General features: G+C 39.5%; 2 protein-coding genes across 2 annotated transcripts in view; one reads left to right on the top strand and one right to left on the bottom strand.

Annotated features, from left to right (window-relative positions):
* Nucleotides 1-5,243, top strand: part of LOC138041931 (leucine-rich repeat-containing protein 46-like) — a 14,001-nt gene extending 8,758 nt beyond the window's left edge. Inside the window, exons 8-10 of the mRNA XM_068887628.1 lie at nucleotides 1,701-1,786; nucleotides 2,114-2,172; nucleotides 4,541-5,243. Of these exons, the coding sequence (XP_068743729.1) occupies nucleotides 1,701-1,786; nucleotides 2,114-2,172; nucleotides 4,541-4,636 (241 nt within the window). The 3' untranslated portion in view covers nucleotides 4,637-5,243. The remainder of the gene's footprint in view (nucleotides 1-1,700; nucleotides 1,787-2,113; nucleotides 2,173-4,540) is intronic.
* Nucleotides 5,244-6,212: 969 nt separating this feature from the next.
* Nucleotides 6,213-21,482, bottom strand: LOC138042060 (WAS/WASL-interacting protein family member 1-like). The gene is made up of 6 exons (XM_068887805.1): nucleotides 21,297-21,482; nucleotides 19,624-19,854; nucleotides 16,640-16,783; nucleotides 11,638-12,351; nucleotides 7,461-7,562; nucleotides 6,213-6,851 (listed from the first exon to the last, which is right to left on the bottom strand). Exons 2-6 carry the CDS (start codon nucleotides 19,802-19,804, stop codon nucleotides 6,745-6,747), a joined length of 1,248 nt encoding a protein of 415 aa, XP_068743906.1. The 5' UTR covers nucleotides 19,805-19,854; nucleotides 21,297-21,482; the 3' UTR covers nucleotides 6,213-6,744.
* Nucleotides 21,483-22,186: the final 704 nt, after the last annotated feature.

Genomic DNA, 22,186 nt, shown 5'->3' with positions numbered 1-22,186 from the left:
AGCGTATGTCACTTAGCATTAAAAAAAAACACTGAGAAAAATCTTTACAAAAATGTTAGAAAAACGAATCAATGATTTAATAAGGGCAAGTGCATTTAACCTCTACACTACCGAAAGAAGTCTTCCATATGGCCATTTTAAAGTATTTAAATGAAGCTAACCCTAACAATTTACTGAAAGCTAACCGAATTAAAAGGGATCAACCGTCAAAAATGGCATCGCTTGTTTACGAAAGGGAAATTAGCGTAGCCGTTGCTTAAGTTCCTAGTATTCCGATGCTCAAAGGTCAGCGGTTTGTAAAGTAGATAACGATTACACCATACAGAAAAAAACAGTAATCGGTTTAGGACACAGAAAGCAGGAGAAAACTGCGTCACAAGGTCTTCTGTGTCGTCTACCTTTTTGTGATAAACTATGATCTTAAATCTGGCAATTGTTTGTTTTTGGTTGTACAGACATACATACATACTTAATTGACCTCTCCCCATAGGGGCTTTTCAGGGCCAATGAATCAACGAAACAACAGAACACAACAACTACAACTGTTAAGAATCCCAACTGGCCGGAGGCAAACCAGTTGGCTATTTACAAGTGCAGCTGGGAAGTTGAACCAGGGACTACCAGGTTCAAATTCAATGAGTGGTCAACAACAGACAACAACTTTGATTATATTTTCGATTGATGGCGTTTATTTAATAGGCAGGGCAGTGTTCAGTTCACTTCTGGAAAGACCAACAAATTGTCATAATTTGTTATTGTATGGTCCACCATTGTTATTGTCATGGTCAGCCAATTGTATGGTCCACCCTTGTGGACCCGGGCAATGGACAAACCCTGTGGACCCAGTTCATGGACCACAAAATTGTCACAATATCGTTCCTGGAGCTCTCTCCACCAAAAGTTAGGCCGCGGCGAGCAAGACTCGACAGAAAAATGCCCTATGGCCGAGATTCTCAGAATATGGTTAGCGCCAACTCTTAGTTGAGTTATATTTATGAAGGAACGGGCTGCAGATTGAGTATAGAGAACGACGACAGTACGGGGTGAAAGGATGATGACGTGAGGAAAAGTATTTTCGCTCTTCGTGTTTGAGCAACTTGTAACTAAATTCTTCAAGGCGTATTAAGGAAAGAACATCTGTGGAACTTGACAGGTTCCAGTCTCTTTCGAAGTTCTATTTTCGTATTAAATGTAGCACATCAGTGTTGAATTAAGGATAGGAACGCTACATTCAACCGCAAAACAACAGTCATTTCATGGGAAACCGCTTAACTGAAGTGACCTAAATTCAACGTAGTTAATTATATTTATTGAACAGCACAATTATAGTGAAAATTAACAAAAACGATTTGTCTGCTTGTAACACGCATTGAATTCTCAAAATAAGGCGTGGTCCACAGGGGTGGTCCATGTACCTGGGGTCCATGTTTTGTATACATCCTGTGGAAAAATTTCCCTTCAAAAAACTCTCTAAGATTTATTTAGAACATACTGCAATAAAAACGAAATAAATAAAACAAATAAAATTATCAAAGTACATTTAAAGGAGTTCAGGTTGGGTCAACTCCCTATGAGCACGAGTTCCTTTCGAAATCTTCACCCTAAGGAAATCAGAAAGAAGTTTTGGTAACATTGGTCATAGGATAGCAAACATCAACTGCAATATCCCACGGTTAGGTGTGCAATTGTCTTCCTTACAGTGAAAGTGAATCCGATGACGAAAGTGGTGATGAAGAAGAAGACGTAACTAATTTAAGAGGTGGAAATGAAAGCGAAAATAACCAAGGTGATGTTAAATTTCATTTTTAACAAAGGTGTCTGGTTTTTCAGGTTTGGTTGCCTTATGACTGCATGGTCTGAAGTTTCTTGCTACAACAATTTGCAAAAATAGTGGAGACACTTCACCTTCTTGGGGCGTTATTAATTTCCCTATTATCTCTCACACTGCAGCCCCCTTCCCTCCCTTATCAGTGTTGCTAGCAAGACAGAAAAATGTTGGAAACTTAAGCAGTCAACATTGAAAGGGGGAGAGGGCCTTTGCCTCCCGTGCCACTGTTACGCTATCGATTTGCGATAATTGAAAACCCCTTTAAAATATGTTGACTTTTCTTAGGCTCGATACACCAGCACTGTAATGACATCCTTGTGCGAGCAAAGGTTAGGACAATCAAGGTAGGTTTGCTGCCGCCTTTTACTTCTCGCGGACGAATTTGACGTACTCTAAATGAATTTAACACAGTTTCTTTAGAAACTACCCCCTTCATTCTTTTGACTATGAAAACAACTTGAATCACAATAGTAATAGACAGCATCCGATCTATCAATAAGGAGTTTGAGCAAGGATAATGGCAAGGGCATCAAAAGCGTTATTCCAAAATATAACTTGGCAAGTTGTTCACCTTGTACAATACGGGCAAACTATCCTGAAAGTGAATGAAGGGGTAGTTTCTAAAGAAACTGTGGTGCTGCGTCGGTGGGGAAGTAGTATACAAAAATTTGGTTTATCAACGGAGTTGATAATGTAAATTGACCACCGTACAGAGATTCTAAAAGCTGACGTTTCGAGCGTTAGCCCTTCGTCAGAGCGAATCCGATTCGCTCTGACGAAGGGCTAACGCTCGAAACGCTAGCTTTTAGAATCTCTGTACGGTGGTCAATTTACATTATCAACTCCGTTGATAAACGAAATTTTTGTATCCTGAAAGTGGATGGGCACGAATGGTTTTAAAGCAAAATAAAAGATTATATGGTGCATTGTTATGCACCTATCAATGTTAAGCCCCATGGGGTGGGGATTTTGACATTTTCATTTTAAAAAAATTAAATTCCCCACCCCTGGCGGCAAGTGAAGGTGGTAAAATGTCCTTTGTACGATCAAAATCGCTAGCTTGGGGACGTCACATACGATCAACATCCCTACCCTGGGGACAGATCTCAAGATCAAACTCCCGTTGTTAGCCTGAAACCCCCCCCCCCCCCCCTCTTTTGGGCTTAACATTGATAGAAGCATTACATGCTCACGTTGTCGTCAAAACTGACCTCAAATTTGATGATTCCACGTTTTTTGTTTTGTGGAGTACGGCAAAGAAACGCACAGCAATGCGTGCACCACGAGCAGTACGAGTATTTTCCTTATTTAAGCAATATTATTCTTGCTTCGTGGCGTTGTCATTGCCGTTGCCGTCGTCTACTATTAGGGAGCTTAAGCAACGACAACGGCGACGGCAACGAGAACGTCATCTCAAAATATAAATTCGCGTTATTGTAATCGCTTCGTGAATATTTCAACTCTTTTAATATGATGGGGGTGTGGTAGTTCCTCAAAAATGACGCTGGTAGGAACGGCGCTCAATTTAGGGCAGAAAATGAAAATTTATCCTCAAGTACTGACGTTTTCCATAAAACCTAAAATTTGGCTATTTCACGTTGTAGTTTTGCTGACGACGGCAATGAAATGGACAAAAGTGAAAAACACACGTGCAGGGCGTGCAAAGCTATTGTTTTTGCCTACCAAATATGCAAATTTGTGACGTTCTCGTTGCCGTCGCCGTTGTCGTTGCTTAAGCTCCCTATTATTACGGAGCTTAAGCAAGCTCGTTTTTAAGACGCGGACGGCCACCGGAAGAGGAAATTTCGCGTTCCAGGACAGTGGTGTCTCCCAGATTTTTTTACTAATCATTTCTAATGAAGAAAAGATACTTTGCAATGTAAATGTGGTTGTGTGAGGACAATATAAAAAGGAAAACAGTTCACTTCCGGTTGGCGTCCGCATCTCAAAAACGCGCTTGCTTCCCAGTTTGTAACTACGGCCCCATATAGTTAAATTGTATCCTTTTAATATGACAAGGGCGTGGTGGTTCCTCAAAAATGACACTGGGAGAAAATGAAATTTATCCTCAAGTGCTGACGTTCTTCATAAAACCTCAAATTTGGCTATTTCACGTGGTTGTTTTGCAGACTATGGCAAACAAATGGAAAAAAGTGAAAAACGCAAATGCAAATTTATGCCGTTCTCGTATCCGTCGCCGTTGTTTAAGTTCCCAAATATCGGGCCACATTTTCCTCAGTCGCTTTTGCACTTGTTTGAAATGTATTTTAAACAAATCTCCTCCGTTACCCAGGGGCCGCAGGGATGGAGAGGCTGGTAGGACTATAGCCCTCCACTTTTTCCCTACGGTGTTGTTCTCCTAAACCTCTCCCCCCCCCCCCCCCCCACTTCCTTACACTTCCGTGATCCATGCCAAAACCCAGCCCCTCCCCACTTTGAAACGTAATCCGCGGCCTGTTACCACTCCTCGTATCTATGCTGTTATTTTTTTAAAATAACATCTTACCTCTGAAATGTTTCGAATAGGTTTTCTCTCAAATCTTTCAACGCAGACATTCTTTTGGCGCGAAGAACTTCTGCGAAGAAAGCTATTAGTTGAGTTCCTAATCGCCCGAAAATACACCTAGCTAATATTTTAACGCGTTCTGATGGGTGAAATAGTTACTCAAGGAAGCGACTCTTGGAAATTTTACAAGACGTTTTTGCTTACAGGAGGAGAAAGAACACGAAAAGAGGTTGGAAGAATTAGCAAAAATTCGAGAGCAGCAATCCCAAAGGATATGCAGTAGAGCTTCCTCCACGCCTTGAGGACGTGAATTATTGTTATATCCGAATATACTTCTATTTCTGGTGTTTGATAAGTGAGCATTTCACCTGCCTTACAAAAAGAAATCCTCAAGTGCATATTTAAAAAGGGAATTTTCAGACTAAGTTATAAACCAATCATTTGCCAAAGATATGAGAAAAACTGACCGTTTTTCACTTTATGGCCGTAAAACCGAAGCAAGCCAAAGTTTTTTTGCAGCTGGACTGGGTCGAGCGTGAAATGGAGGCTGGTGAAGTTCTGGTAGGGTGATAGGCCCTTTGCATCACCATGTCACGTGACGATGATCATAAAAAGTGCTCGTGGTACAAAATAGATGCCAGATGAAATTAGTAAGAAGGTCAATTTTGAGGCCACTGACATTTAAGCGCGTGATTTTAGAGCAGTTTGAAAAGAATTCTCTTCTGGATGGACCTTTGCCATCCAGCAGCTGTTTTCCATAGAAAGCTCAGTTAATTTTAAAGCATTAAAATCACTGCAAAATCACTCACCTAAACGTCAGTGGCCTCAAAATTTTGTACCACTACCATTTTTTGACTGATAAAGTTTAATAGCAAGGACTGTTAAATAAAGGTATTTATGCAAAAGCAATCATTCACCTGTCTCTCTTGTTCTTGTCCCACCATAAGCAACAGATGGAGCAAATTAAATTAAACAATTAAGACTTTAAGGATGGTGCCTTCTAATTCAAAGGTATTTTTTCCCAGTTTATGATTCTGCAGGAAATGTAGATCTTTTATTGAAATCCAAAAAAGAAAATTTGGGGGTAACCACACATTTTTTAAAGATCATTGATGAATGATATTTTTAAAAAGCTTTAAAATACAAAGCAATGTATGGCGTTCTTTCTCAAATTGAAGCTTAATTATCTCTCAAAAATGCATGGTTACCCCCAGTTTTTTTTGGATACTAAGATTTACTATCTCTGGATAGTTTTAAACCACACAAAAATATCACTGTATCAATAAGCATCACCAATAGGAAACCTGTCAGTGAGTATCTTGAGATGCGCAGAACATATTATGCACAATAACAATAGGCACCATCCTTAATGGGGACAGTTTTTGAGTGAGTGATTAACCCACTGACGAGTAAAATACCAAGTCTGGCCAGTTTGGGAGTCAAAGGGTTAAAAAGGATGAATGTATCCCTGTACCAAGTGTGGCTAAACGTGGTATTTGTTTGAGGAAGTGGCACAAGATTTTAGGTCTGTGACAGGCATTAAAAGAAGAAGCCTTGCACTTGAATTTCTATGCACTTTGCATGACAAAATGTCTTTTTCCCAAGGAAATGCTCGTCACCCAGACTCCAAATGCCAAATCAAAGGTTAAAAAGTGCTAGGGTATCAGTTTCCACTGAACCTAAGGAAGAATCTGTGACAAAAACGAATTTGAGAAATTTGTTAAGTTTGATCACAACAAAAACAAAAACTTCAAGGCTTACAAGAGTTACAGGGCCATTCTCAATCCTAAGCTCCAGAATTTACTTAGAAATAAGTCAGAGAGAAATACTAACGGAGCCAATAATAAATTCTCACAAAAAAAAAACAAGACTACAGGGTTCTTCAAAGACCTTAAAATTTATTTTGTGCTGTGTTTTCACAAGATAACGTCATTTCTAAAATGATAATACACAAATTATAATAACTGAAAAAAATTCTCATTAATCTTTTGTAATATTATTCAAATACTTATCACTACTGTGACCACTTCAATCACAGCACTAAACTAACCCAAACTGGGATTGAGCGACACTTACGGTCTCCTTGCAGCATCATATTTCCCCATTTGCAATAATTTTCTGCTGAAGGGGGGATTTAATGCCCTTAAAGTCATTTACAGAAGATGAAAAAATACAAAACATATAGTTGGACATTTTTTCGCATGAGACTTGCCTATATATCTGGGATCCTCGAGAAGTGGTCTACTTTAGTTTCAAAATGTGAATTAATTGCCCCTTGCCCAAGGGACAAATTCGGTTTAAATGTCCGACCATCAATATCAAAAGTTGCCTTTATACAAAGACCAACAAATCTCCCAAGATTTGTAACAATTATAAAAAACACTCTGTCCTCCTAAAAAATTACTGAGTCCTATGTCCTTGGAGGGGGTGGTGGGGGAGGCGGTGCTCCTCTTGATGGGGGAGGAGGTGGTGGTGTGGCTCTTACTCCGGCTGGGTTTCCTGAAGACTTTGCACCACCTAGAAGGAGGGATTTTGCAACAGTCAATACACAAATGGTTTGTTCATTTGTTTTTGATTTTTGCGTAGAATTTGTAGTATTTTTTCATTTATTTATTATTATTTATTTATTTCAAGAGTTGTACATTCAATAGGCCATTTTGGAAATGTCAAATATTCAGCTTGATGGTGAGGCAGTGGGGACAAAAACAATATAAACAAGTTGGAATGAAGTCAATGTGAAAAATACTTCATCCACTTCCCTTTGTCTTTGTACTCTAAACCTCTCTTTCAACCTGAATTTTTATGAATCAAAACAGGCCTATAGATATACAGAAGTTAAAACAGAAGGACATAGCATCCCCTACAAGGTTCAACCACCTTACCCAACCCCATGTTATGAAATATAATCACACACCCTCCACCCTCCCCCCAAAATAATAATTAATCAAAAACTTTATCAAAAACCTGAGTGACTGGATAACAGGCAACTTAGCAAGAACGTGCATTACTCATATTCAGTCTTCTACACTCTGGACAAAATTAATAATCCTAAAAGAGGAAATATCTCCAGTGAAGATCAACAAAAAAATGAGAGAATAATGACATGATGTTTATATTTTTACTTACCACCTTTCCTCGGATTTTTACTTGGGTATGTTTTGGGCGTATTTACAAAAGGCTCTGGTGGTGGAATATCTTTATTGAATTGAAATCTTGATTCAAAGTCACCTACAAATGGAAAATACAAAAACCTTTTATAAGTAATGATGAAAACACTTGAAACATAATAGACAAACATAACATAAGTTATCAAATGTTCTTGCTTATAGACTAGTTTAATTAACTACTTGAAGCAAGAACACTAGAAGTGTAAGTCAAGCATATGACTACACCAGTACCTAACCACAAGTTGTGCTTGCCCTGCAACACACTGAATGAAAAACATAGGGAGCCAATGGCTAACTCGTGGATAGCCCTACAAAGCTGATGAGGCTGTTTTCAAAAATGGAGATGATAGATGTGGGTAGTGTACCAAACTGAATTTCATACTGTATCTCAGTAAATTCAATGTGTACGGTGGAACCCCGTTAATACGACCACCTTTGGACCATGGAAATTTGGTCGTATTAACAGGGTGTTCATATTAACGGGGTAAGGTCAAATTAGGGTGCAAAATGCTTTTAAACTACATTCTGCTACAGTACACATATACCTTTAATCCACTATAAATCAACCTTTTTGCAGTTAATTAACAATCTAACAACTGCAATTCAATGCAACTGAACAATGTTCCAATAAACAAAACTGAGTAATGAGAAAAAACATGGACTTCTTTCAATTCCTTGTTATGAAAGGAAAGGGCTTGTGAAATGTCTCGAAGAGCCATTTTCTGATATGAAGAGCTCTATTTTGGGCACATTTGCTGGAGGTTCGTCAAATTTAATCCTCACTACCCCCCCCCTCCTTTTCACCAGCTGCATTTGTTTCCTCTCCTCATTCATACGCTACTTCTCGAAAGAACATGTCCTCCCAGTTGTCTGGAAATTCAGGGCAAACTGGTGGATCAAAACAGCGATCTACAGTCTCTCTCATTGAGACTACCGAGGCTCCGCTTGTTTCTTTCACCAAGTTCTCAACAGCAGCAAACTCATCTTCTAATTCTGCAAATGGGTCAACTTCAGTGTTGCTAGACTCAACTACCATTTGTGTTTATCTCTGAATTTAATAAAGCATTTGACCATCGTGCTTTCTGAAACATCATTCTAGGCCATGGAGGCCCACCTTATTGCCTGAAGAAGATCAACAGACTTGCACACATTTGAAGCAGAGTTACACTGATCCACCTTACTAACAACATGTGTCAATAGGAGTTTATAGTATCCAAGCTTAAAGTTCAAGTTGTTGTTAATCGTGGGGGAGGATACGGGATGGAAATCCCATGCGTTTACAAGTTACTGTACACCCAAGAAACGTTAGTACGCTTAACAAATTATCAGACATTCCAAATAACCGATCTGTGAGAAAAGCTACAGTGGAAGGCAGCAGAAACAAGAAGGCAAAATGCGCATGTCGAGATACTCGGATTTCCTATCGGCGGTGCTTGTTAATACAGGGATATTTTTGCACGGTTCAAAATTGTGCGGAGAAAGCAGAACTTAGCAAGAGCTCTTGGTATCCAAAAAAATTGGGGGGGGGGGGGGGGTAACCATGCACTTTTCAGAGATAATTAAGCTTCAATTTTACAAATTATGTCACACATTGCTTGTAATTTTAAAGCTTTTTACAAATATTGTTGATCAATTATCTTCGAAAAATGCGTGGTTACCCCCAATTTTCTTTTTGGATTTCAATAATGCCTGTTAAGATCTGTTTTTCCCACACATTCAGTAAATTGTGCAAAAATACCTTTGAATTATTAGGCATTGTCCTTAATCCATTGTTTGTCAAATTGTGTCTGTTTTCATTCAGCAGCCCCACCAAGCATTTTGACTGGTCGTATTAAAGGGTTAATTTTATAAAGACAATGAAGACTGAGGACTCCAAAAGGTGGAAGTTGTGTGTAATAATGGGGTGGTCGGATTAACGGGGTTTTCAGATAAGAAAATGAGTGGGCTTTTGTTGAGTGAGTGAAGCTATTAGTCTCTCCCCTCGGGGCTTTTCAGGACTTATTTACAATGTGTTTCGGGGGACTTTAGCCAGACTGCGTATTACACAGTTTACAATTTTAATTTATGAAGTGAAAGATGCCCCCGTCCAGATAAGGTCAGACCACAACACTGGGGACTACGTGCCCTACACTTATCGAACAGTGAGTGGATTCTTTAACCTCCCATACTATTTAATTTCCAACAAGGGTTATGAGACGGGACCTCCGGCTTATCGTCCTTATCCGAGAAGACTTGAAAGTCTAACCATTTGCAGATGTAATTACAAAGGCAGCACATTCTTCTCAGTTATTTTAAGATCCTGAGTGTTGATCCGGCCGGAGTTGAACTCACGACCTCCCGCATGACAGCCCGATGCTCAACCAACTGAGCCACCGGTGTGCGGTTAAGGCCACCGGTGCGCGGTGAGGCCACAAAAAAGTGGTCGTATTAACAGGGTGGTTGTATGGCTATAAATTAAAGTGCAGTTAGTGTTTTTTCTCCAGTCTTGTTTTTCTCATATATAGGTCATGTTATTATTATACTGTAGATTCATTGTAGTATCCTTCACACAATAACAGTCGACTCACAGTCTTCTACTTCAACAAATTTATCAATTTGACGTGTCATATACATGTGATCACAATGTTATCATTGGAGCTTTTTTCATACTGGGGTGCATCCATAACCCAGAATAATGCATGAATGTGAGGAGATCCCCTTTGCTGGAATTCAACTCCATAGAAAAAAGTTGACTATTTCCTGAATAGGCATTGCATCCCTCTTTCAAAATATCAGGAACAAACAGAAATACAGTAGAACTGTAGACCAGTTCTCCTAGTGCAACACTTAAATTATTATTACCATGTTCAGTCATGTCCGGTCCTTGTACATGTAATATCAAAGGAGTCCATTTCACCGATGGTCTTTCCTCTCTTTCACACCAATCATCCACATCATAAATATTTGTATTATTATTATTTTCAGCACTGGCATTTGCTGTCTGTTCTGTATTCACAACAAGCAGATTGTTTGTACTTTCTCTGACTGGTTGGCAGTCTTTGATGAATTCAGACTATTCTCCTTTTTTAGTTAGTGTTAAAAATTTTGAGCCAATTTTGTTGAACTTCTATGCCCTCATTTTGCAATAATTAAGTTGTTTTGATTAGGCTAACCTGAAAAAAACACAGTCACCTCCGCCACAAACATCTAAATAATGGCCTCATTCCGTGCTGAGCTAATCTTCATAATAATAATAATGATGTCCATGGACTCATTTAAGGGACCTGGGCTTAATTCTAAATCACAGGACATCAAATTATCTTTGCAACAGAAGCAGATAACCTCTTTGCTTTGTTATTATGCTGACCTTACCATAATTTGAATAACATAACAAACACACAACTTTCATGAAGGGAACCTTCAAATTTAAGAACAAAAGTAGCTTAAGCTTACAAAAGTTCTTTGAGAATTCAAAAGCACTCACCGTGTAATTTGCCGATGAAGAATTAAGTGATAATGATGCACAACCCAAATGAAAAGCGTTAGACCATACTTACCAGCCATGATAGCATGGTACTGTATTAAAGAAAGTCCATCACTCCCGGTTCCCCCAACCTCACTTTTTCCATACAAAAGTCAGTAAAAAGCCAATGTGTAAACACTTCACTGAACTCCATCACACTTCAGTGTACTCGCACCATTCCTTTCCTTCTCTTCCGAACATCAGTTACACTCGCACCATTCCTTTTCGTCTTTTCTGAACACCAGACGATTATTCATTTGCTAACAGGAACCGTTCAACGGTCCGGTCTTTTCTCCCATCATGATACTTGTTCCTGCGCATGTGCGCATCCAATCGTAAAAAGGAAGACTTAAAACATGGATTAAGTGGGTCGTTCAAGAAAAATCTGCACCCACACGATGTTAAAAGACATGCCCATATGACTGGGAGGGGTTGGGGAGAGGGGGGAGGGGGGGGAGGTGCAGATTTTTTCTGGAATAACCCAATATTACTTAAACTTCTGTCTACCATTACAAAGTATTCTCCAGGTCTATTCAAGGAAAGGTATGTGACAGAACCATTGACACATTTTCACTGTTGATTGTTTTAGTAATAGACAATGATAGCAAAAGCTGGGCATCAAGTTCTGACTTACCTTCTCCTGAGTTAATCATTGCCTCTGGGGGAGGTGGTGGAAGCGAGTTTCTTGAAGGTCCATTCATCATTGAATCGGATGATCTATGATTTGTGATTGGAGGAGGGGGAGGTGGCATTCCAGTTATCTTCTCTGTACTTCCCCTTGCTGGAGGAGGAGGGGGTGGTCCACTTCCTCTCTTATTCATTGCAGGGGGAGGTGGGGGCGCTTGAGATGGTGGTCTTGAAGATGGTGGTGGGGGAGCTCTGCTTGGGGGAGGGGGTGGTGGGCCTCCCCTTGAGGGAGGAGGAGGGGGAGGTCCTCCTCTTGACTGTGCCAGGCTTGGGTTGGATCTTGATGGAGGTGGCGGAGCAGGTGATCTCGTGGAAGATGGGGTAAGCACTGGAATGGGTGGTTGTATGTTTCCTTTTCCCGGGGGAGGAGGAGGGGGACCTTGTCTTGATGATGGTGGTCTTGGTGATCCACCAGAAGGTAGATTGGGCAGTGGTCTTGTTCCTGACCCTGATGGTGGCAGTGGAAGTGGCCGTGAATTCTCAGATGGCGACGGCTTGTTTGCCATTGGAGGTGGAGCTGGTGGGGCAAAATTTGGTGCTTTCCCTGGTGGAGTGGGGAGAGGCCTTGAATTATTGCTAGGCGGTTGAGGCAAAGAGGTGTTAGAGTTATTTGGCGAAGGTGGTTTAAAGCCTGGAGGTTTCATTGCTGGTCCTTTAGCACCTGATAAATAACCAAAACAAAACATGGAATTTTCACTTGCCCTCTCAACTATGAATTTACAGCAGATATCCCGGGATTGATCGAGAAATGAAAGAAAGCAGGACTAGCTTTAAGCATGAAATGCCCACAAAAACTAAAGAAAGAAACGTTAAATTACAATTAGCAAATAAAGTGGTTTTCAACTGAGTGTCGTAAAACAAATACCAAAGTAATCACTTCAACCAATCACAGCAGGTATAAACAGCCCACTGAACCAATCCAAATTCACAGCAACTCCATGCAATTTGCTCAAACCATCAAAAAAATAATTGCACGCGGAAGTAGCAATTGGTGTTGGTTTTCCTTGTCATTAGTTGATAAACTGGCACAAGATTTTTAAACCAATCACCAAGTATACAAAAATTTGGTTTTATCAACAGAGTTGATAATGTAAATTGGCCACCGTACAGAGATTCTAAAAGCTGAATTGGATTCGCTCTGACGAAGGGCTAACGCTCGAAACGTCAGCTTTTAGAATCTCTGTACGGTGGCCAATTTACATTATCAACTCCGTTGATAAAACCAAATTTTTGTATACTACTTCCCCACCGACGCAGCACCACAGTTTCTTTAGAAACTAACCCTTCAATCACCAAGTAGCCTGCGAACAGGCTCCCGGTGAGCCCGAACGAAGCAAGGGAGCCTGTAGACATTCTATTGATGCCGCCGTTCTATGATACCAGCTCCTGGTATCATGATATGATTGGTTAAATCGCTGATTGTTGACATCTTTAAGATAGATATTTGACAGGTCTTTGTAAAATGCTGATCACCGCCCTACACAACTCCTACAGTTCGTGACAATTGCGCATTTGCCGTTCTCTTTTAATTTTCGGTCTCTCAACCTTTTGTTATTTCACAAGTGATTCTGAAGGGTACTTTGTGCTCTGTTGTGAGGTGAAATTTTAAGTAAAAGCCAGTAGAGTGGAGCCGCTTGGCTGTGCTATAGCAATTTTTTTTGGAGGTCAAAGGCATGGTTTCCGGACTTTCTGCTGTTATTTGGATGTTGCTTCGCGGAGTTTGACACCTTTCTATAGGCTCATTTCAGTATTTCAAAATAAGTTTTAAGCTCTCTAAATATTTGCTCTGGAGGGACAAAGTTTGAAATATTCCGTGAACATGTTACCTACTTGCACTCTGTATCATAGAGCCAGGCTCGGCTCTTTGATTAGGTCGATTAGAACTGTTTACAAGTACAGAAAATTTAGCTTCTTGACGGGTCTAATTACCTTACTGACTGATTTGTTACAGGCTAATCACCAAGGGCAGATAGGCACATCAGAAAAAAGTCTACAGGCTCCCCTGTCCTGCCCTGATCACTTCGCTCTCCGAATACTTTTGTTTCGCGCTCACTGAATATTTTTTCCGTCCTTGCCGGGAGCCTGTTCGCAGGCTAATCACCAAGCATAACAATTGCAATCCTGTAATAATTCTTGACAGTCATTTGAAAACTGCTCTAAAATCTCATGCAAATGCTACAAAATTGAGACCTGAACATATAAAAAGGTAGAAATTAAAGAGGTAAAAGTGCATTCAGGATTGGCAGTAAATAATTTTCCTAGGTGGTTATGATTGGTGGTAAAATTAATTGTCTTCTTTGGTGTGCATTAGCTGTGAGATGCGTAAAATAAATTCTTGATGGGCAGTGAATACTTCTTGCAGTTTCTTGTCAGTTAAACTCTTTGTGAGTGAAAAGATAATGTTAAGGTACTGATGTAACAAAAAGTTGTAGTTTTGGTGCATATAACTGAACACCACCAGAAATCCCTTGGGAAAATAATTATTGAAACAATGAAAATAACAAGACAGCACCTTGTTGGATTCTCCATAATCAATAGCAAAGTACACAGTAAGTTTTTTGAAACGGATTTCACTACAAAAGTTAACGTTAAAAAACAACGACGTTTCGACCGTTCGACGGTCATTTTCAAGTTGAACAGTAAAAGTTTTGAATGCGTTAAAATATATGTAACCGATTACAAAAATGCTAATAAGATGCTGACCAAAACTCTAAAATATTTACATAGAAACAATACACACACACAAAAGAACAAAAAATTGCCGCATGAAGAAACGCTAAGTAAATAACTTCGCGCGTATCGAGTCACTCTGTTTGTTCAGATTTGGTTTAAGTTTGCGAATAAAAAACATTCCAAAAATCAAGCAGTCAAGTTTACTCTGACATTTCTTTAAAATCTCAAAGTTGTTTCCAATGGAATCCGGATCCCCTCCATGCTCGTCCTTTACGTGGTAGCCGATTGTTGATCGCTTATGTTCCTCCACACGTTGATGTAGGTGTCGACTCGTGAAGCCGACATAGTCTGTATCACACAGACCACACTTGTAATAATAAACAACGTTTTGTTGGTTTACAATTGGAGGTTTGTGTTACTTCAGCTTGAAATTTCCTTTGATCTTTCTGCTTACATAAACAGGCTGGACGACGGCATTAATCTTTCGACTAAGATCGCTGAGTTGGTGTCTTACCACATTTGCCGATTTCTGATCTTTGAACGGTAGCACAATTCTGATGGGGGCATCTTGTTCATCGGGTACTTGCTGTTTAGAACACATATTCTCAGTAACTCTCATTTTTGTAATCGGTTACATATATTTTAACGCATTCAAAACTTTTACTGTTCAACTTGAAAATGACCGTCGAACGGTCGAAACGTCGTTGTTTTTTAACGTTAACTTTTATAGTGAAAGTACACAGTACCGCTAAAAAATAAGTTACCAACTCGCGTTGCGTTTCCTGCACGACGCTACGTGATTCCTGTCACGTGTGACGCGATTCCCATAGCGTGAGAGTAACTGAAGTGTAAATTTCTGGCATATTTTAGGAACTAATGTGTTGAGCGAAATCAATCAATTTCACATATAAATTATCTCTCTGCAGTTGCGTGAGTAAGCGAAGACAATTTTTGATTTGTTAAATTGTACATGTATGGGAATAGTTGAAATTGCACACAGCAAATTGGAGACAACGTTTAATTTAAGGACGTTTGCGCCAATTGTTTCTGTGCATCCTTACTGCGCACGCAAATGCACACGCCACGTCATACACGAGCGCACGCGCTAAGTAATAAAATGAGAACTGATAGGGCAAAAGGCCATTGCTATAGCTTTGCCTGGATTTAATGGTCTTGGACGTTCGGTGACCGATATTTTTCTTTCCAGAAACTGATTTTATTTACAATTATCTCCACGTTGTCCAAAAATGAACAAAAAATCAATGTGGGAAGTTCAAAAAATTTCAAGATTTCTGCTCACGGGACATCAAATCCTGCCATCTTGCGGCTGCAAGGCGCGTGAAACTGTGGTCGCTAAATGCAAACTTGATCTTTAAGGGAACCTCACCAGTTGACTAAATTAAATTAATTAGTCCACTTAAACAATATTTGGCAGAGAAGATTTCACTTCAAAGATTTAATTGCAATATATTTGGGTTTACAGACACTGACCTTATTCGATAACAAAGCCCGATTTTGTCACATTTTGGGTGTTTTTCCAGACATGTTCTATCCAAAACAAAGTCGGTGACCCCCCATTTTTTTTACATTTCTGACATAACTAACTCATCATCTTACAGTGGTAAGAGTTTCAGAAGAAAATCAATGTTGAAAAAATTTCGCGCGAACGTCCTTAAGCAACAATAAACATGCATCTGGTTTACAAGCGGAAATTCCGATGAAAAATAAATTCTTCACATACGAACAAGCGATGATTTCGTTGAAACATCAACCATTTGGTGGAAAAAATTTGCAATGAAAGCAATGCGTAGTTGTACCGGCGATCTTCTGTGTAAAGTTTCTTCATCACACCTTAAATTGACTCTCACAATATCAATTAAAAATCCACGTCGAAATTGCCATGCATCTAGTTTACATACGAAGATTCCGATGGAAAATAAATTCTACGTACACGAATATACCATCAGAGAGGCCTGAATGCTGTAAGATGTGAAGTACCTAGTTTGAAAAGCTTTGCACCAGGCTTTTCATTTCCTTTCTCTTTCCCTTTTTGTTGCGCAAACTGACTTTGTAATTATGGATAGTAGGTGAATTTAACTCACCGACTCCTGGTAGTGAGACGTAATAAATTTTACTCTTATGCCAGACGATTTTACTCTTCAATGGGGGTGGGGGACGGTTCGGGAGTCCACAGGTTAAAACACAAACTCTTCAGTAACATAAAAGTTTAGATACATGTTGCACATGATGGGTAAGTAGACATTATAAAATAGTACCTCCTGTTCCCACTTTACTTCTGTCGCCTGCTGATTTGAGTTTAGGCATTCCTCCTGCAAAAAGACCTCCAAGTCCCCCCGAAGGGGCACCCATTGAACTGCCGCCACCACCACTGCTGCCGCCACTGCTTGAATTGGACTTACCTATGAGAAAGAGTCAAGCAATTAGTTCTCAAATGAAAGGTCAACAACTTATGACTAATTCCAAAAGCAATGCAGCTTTACAGGATTGTTAGACATATGTGCCCATATTTAAAAAGTTGGAAGCACAGTTAGTGGTCTACTGATCATCGATTATTATCAATCATTGATCCAAAATCTTTATACGACACAACAATCGATTATGGATGATGACAATCTATTATTGCGGACAAATGCCATAATCCTACCTTTCATACGTTTTAAAATGTTTCCCAAAACTCAGCGAAACACGCTCACGTCAGGCTACATGTAGATTTGGCATTTTGTATTTATTTCACATTTGATAGTGCGTATTTCGTAAGGGAAAAACTTACTTTGATGGTTCTCCTAGAAATTGTTCTAAATTAGTAGCTGGTCGTAAAATACATAGTAACTTACTGCGATCAGAAAAGTAACATGAGTAGATGAAAGCAAAACAGATATAAACAGATTGTAAAGATCAAGTTGGTTCCCAGAGTCCTCTTTGTTGTCATCTTGATTTCAAGTTGTCCACAACAGACATGGCGGCATGTTTTTTTTATCAATAGATTTTCTGAATATAATCGACGATCGATCGGTTGGGTCATTCTGATTATTTCTGATGATCGATAATATAATCTCAGCTGATTTCCATCACTAAGCACAGTAAATGAGGCAATATAAACATTTTGATAGTGTGGCTGACTAGTAAACAAAATTCAATTTCTTTGATATTTTCAGTTCAAAATCAAACGTGGAGTTATCTGGTTGCTTCGGACAACGTTAAGGGAAGGGTTAGTTTCAAGAAGGAAGACTTAATTTTAAACATGGTTCACGTAAAAACATAGAAAAAAACTTCCTCAAGTAAATTGAAATGCCGTAAAAACTCTTGTATAAGCCGCACTCGTAGATAAGCCACACTTTAAATTTCCAGTTTTCAAGAAAACTCGAAAAAAGCACTATAGCAGAAAAGTTGTTTGATCATTTGCGATAAACTAGCAAAAATCTAATGATCTTTAATTGATTTCCCTAATTCTTGGGACTGATAACACTTGTCTTCATTGTTTAAGCCCAAAGTTGAAATAAAAAGGATGAAATTTGAGAGAAAATAAAGCACAGGTAACAATACAAAACGTTTGGTTAGTAACCACGCAGTCATTTACAGAAGGAATTCTGCACCAAGTCATGTTCACTGCGATCAAAAAGCAACATGGAAAACAGCTGTTTTTTAAGACATATGGAAACCATCTATTGGACAAAAAACATGTTGCTAAACTTGCGTTTAACAACCCCAAGGACAAACACGCCATGCAAGTAATTAGGGACAACAAAACAGTCGGCCAGTTGCCTCGTGAGTTCTTACGACTAGCATGATATTTTCTCACATGCGATGGAGAGATCAGTGTTGAAGCGATCGGTTGAGAAATATTTTTAACCTTTATTTACTGAAGGTTTTAGTGTTATTTGTGACCCCATACCAGTCAGTTTACTCCCTCTTAAAGCAATGGTCTCGTATATAAGCCCCACCCACGATTTTGAGCCCAAATGTTCAGCAAAAAATGCAGCTTACACACAAGTTTTTACGGTACTCGTGTCATTGCATGTTAACCCTTTGATGCCCAAACCGGCCTAAACCGTCGGTCAATGGGGAACCCCTGAGAGTCAATGGGTTAAAAGAGCTGGTAAACTTCACCTACAGTAGTTTCTTTTCCTCAACTACAACTGCAAAAGGATTCTCACAAACACGACATTACCATAAAGACTCAAGTATAAGCTGCACCTTTTTGCTTAAGTTTTGGGGTAAAAATTGCGGGTGCGGCTTATACACAAAACCATTGCTTTCAGAGGGAGTAAACTTGCTTGTAGGGGTCACAAATTGAAATGAAAACCTTCAGTTACTCAAGATTAAACATATTGAAACCTGTTGTTGATCACTGCTTTCGGTAGTTAGAAGAGGTGGCTCCAAAAGGAGCCGTTTGTTTGCATCTTCAGGTTCTAAACCCGAATCTTGCTCGCAAGTAGTTCTTTTAAGCGTTTCATTCGCACTTTGTTTGCGCAGTTAAACTCTAACTGGCATGGAATCTCCATTCCTCCGCACAGCTGCTTACAATGTCGTTTATGACCAATCAACTCAACACTGATTTCTCCACTACGTGCAACAAAATACCACACCATTCGGGAAAACTCACAAGGCAAATGGCCGACGGTTTCATTGCATTTTTCTCCGATAGATGGCTTCCATATGTCTTGATAAACACGATATATCCATGCACAGCTGATGTGAAAGTGAACGTTTCCATGTCCAGACTTCCCTTGTTAAATTACTGCATGGTTACCAAGCAAACGTTTTGCATCGTTCTCCTGCGCTTTTTGTGTGCAAATTCTATCGTTTTCATTTCAACTGTGGACTTAGCAAAGAAGACAACTGTTGTCAGTCACAGGGAATAGGGAAATTGATTAAAAAGAAGCTTTTAAAAGGTATTTTCAGAGTTGATTAACTTATTAATGTCACTGCAAATACACAACATTAGATTTCGTGCAAACAAACGACCAACTCTTTTTACAAGTCATCTGACGTGCTTTTTGGAGTTGTTATTTTTTCCAAAATCATGCTTGAAAGTTGGGGGTGCAGCTTATACACAAGTCTTTACGGTAACTATCAATCTGAATTTCAGCTTTTTAACCAGAAATGAAGAAAAATCAGTTTTTAGGCCTTGAAAATGGGTGGTCGACTTATACACAAGTAAATATGGTATGTGTACTTGCTTCAATAACTCGATGTTTCATTTGATTTTAGTATCACAGAAGTCTTAAATGTCACTTACCAGCTGCCACTTGTGGTGAACTGCGATCATTTGTTTCAACTTTCTTTAGCTTCGCACCCTTATGAATCTGACTTAATAATGCCCCTCTTTCAACGGGTTTCCCAGAAGACTTGGGGGGTGGGCCAGACTGCCTGGGAGCAGGGGGAGGTGGTGGTCCAGGAGGGGGAGGGGGTGGAGGCATTTTCTGTCTCTTGAAGAATCTTCTCCCCCTTTAAAAGTTCCTTATATTGCCTGAAAGAAAATCAAGAACATCAAATAATAATATAATAATAATCACTTTATTTAAGTTTCAAGGCCATTTAGCCAAGCACTAGTGCTCTACTAATAACTGGGGAGACTACAAATCAACTGAACAGAACAAATCTCACGGGTAAATATTCAAGTTCATATCCATCCTTTGCAAAAAACTTCTATAACCAAAGTGGTCTTTCCCTTTGCTGTTTTGGCTAAATTAGCAATTTCCTTTTTGAGGCCTTTGCAACACTACCAAAATGGTACAGATAATAATACTGGGCTTGCCAAATAGCACAGAAAAGCTGAGCTAAAAAAAGGAACAGGAAGCAAATTTTTGACATAACCATTCCCTGAACAGGAAGTACATCAGCATTGACTTAACACAGTTCAGTACAATGAATTTGGATTTCAACACTGGCTGAACAGTTAAGAGTGAATTGTGACACCATAAATCATATGCACAAGCAACAGTACATAAATATATGTAATTAATAGTATGTGAACAGATATTGCTGTTTCAAGTAAATTTTCTCTGGTCAACCCTTCGCGATTTGGCCTAACTTCCGCGTGAAACAGTCCAAGCATTTCCCTTGCACGCACTTAAACGAATTTCTCGGCAGAAGATTGGAGAATGAACAGTTCCATATTTAGTATACCGAAAACGTGACTAAAATATCACCTCATTCAAAGGACAAATTCATTTGTTTACATTCTACATTTATCACGACTGTGCAAAACAATTCGTGAAGGAACAAAATGAAACCTTGTTACTTTTTCAGAAAAGACGATACATCCACACAGGAACAGGAATGACATTTGATTTTCGAGGTAAGGAAACAATAACTTCCGCTAATACTAAAAGCTAATAGCGTTACGAAGTTTCGCTCCTTTGCAAAACGCCGTGTCACTTGCATTTAAAATACTGATACCTCTATTTCGATCATACAACGATGTAAGATGTTCTGTAACAACATTTTCCCAGTGATTTAAGAATTAAAACACAGCATCATTAGGTGTGTGATGACATTTTAATTGTTGTTCTTCACAATTCCCTTAATAGGTATGGTGCAATTTAGAACATAATAGCGTCATGAGTCAGACTTCTTCGACAAAAACTCAAAAGATTTACAGACGAAGGGAATAACATTGAGCTGCTTAATGCTCATTGAAAAGTGGACAAGAAAGTCGATCGATATGATTTCGTTTGCCAATGTGACGTATGTGAGTTCAATACTCCGATAAAATCTGTCAATTTTATACAAATTACGACATAAGAAGCTATCACCAAATGGTTGCGAGCTCAAAGAGCCTCATGTCTGCAGAGGAGCTGAAAAATGCCAATGATGTGTGGACGAAAACGCACCAGTAGGCAATCTGAACCACACCACTGTTTGGTTTGTTTCGCTCCTTAAAAGGCCAAGATAAAAGGTAATTCTTACCTTACCACTCAACCTCTACAATCAAGAGGTTCCATAATATTCTTTGGGATACCCAACTTATTGCTATCAAATCCAAGATCTCTAAAAACGTCGAAAATGTGAACGGTTGCCGGTTACCCAAAATGGCCGTGGAAATAGTAAGCGAGTCTCATGTCGTCACCACCCCTGACTGTGACGTGTTTCCTCATCTCCAGTCCATCAAACGCAAATACACGACACGCGCGTCGTATAACGGGAGGAACGGGTGAGGCTGATGTAAGTGACGGAACTTCTTCAGTCATTGGGGAGCTTAAGCAACGACAACGGCGACGGCAACGAGAGCGTCATCTCAAAATGTAAATTCGCGTTGTTGTAATCACTTCGTGACTATTTCAACCTTTTTAATGTGACAAGGGTGTGGTAGTTGCTCAAAAATGACACTGGTCGGAACGGCGGGGTCTTGCTGCATTGTGTTTTTGGTCACTTAGGATTAGTCTTCACTTGGAGTTGTTTTGTTTTCTGCCTTTTGTTTCTTTTGTTTTATGTAATTTCTGCTCTAGTACTTGCAGAAGCTGCCGAACGGCGCTTAATTTATGGGAGAAAATGAAAATATATCATCAAGTGCTGACGTTCTTCATAAAACCTCGAATTTAGCCATTTCAAGTTATTTTATTTTATTTTATTTGACTTCGCCCCAACAAATGTGGGGCAGGGAGGCCACAACAGCATAACCAATTACTTTGATTTGCAGACGACTGCAAAGAAATGGACGAAAGTGAAAAATGCACGCGCAGGGCGTGCAAAGCTATTGTTTTTGTCATTTGTGACGTTCTGTCACCGTAAGCCCCCACCCCGGGGAAACATGGGGCATGGGTGGGGCTTTGTGGGGTCTTTGATTCTTTGCATTGCCC

Source organism: Montipora capricornis, chromosome 1 (assembly GCF_036669925.1).
Source record: "Montipora capricornis isolate CH-2021 chromosome 1, ASM3666992v2, whole genome shotgun sequence".
NCBI classification, from domain to species: domain Eukaryota; kingdom Metazoa; phylum Cnidaria; class Anthozoa; order Scleractinia; family Acroporidae; genus Montipora; species Montipora capricornis.
This window is presented reverse-complemented; position numbering and strand designations above follow the sequence as displayed.

Coding starts and splice junctions, on each gene's coding strand:
- LOC138042060 (XM_068887805.1), bottom strand. CDS start 19,804: ATGCCTCCACCCCCTCCCCCTCCTGGACCACCACCTCCCCCTGCTCCC. Junction 12,352..16,639: donor AAGTAAAGTGGGAACAGGAG/GTACTATTTTAT, acceptor GTTATTTATCAG/GTGCTAAAGGACCAGCAATG. Junction 6,852..7,460: donor TAAAAATCCGAGGAAAGGTG/GTAAGTAAAAAT, acceptor CCCTCCTTCTAG/GTGGTGCAAAGTCTTCAGGA.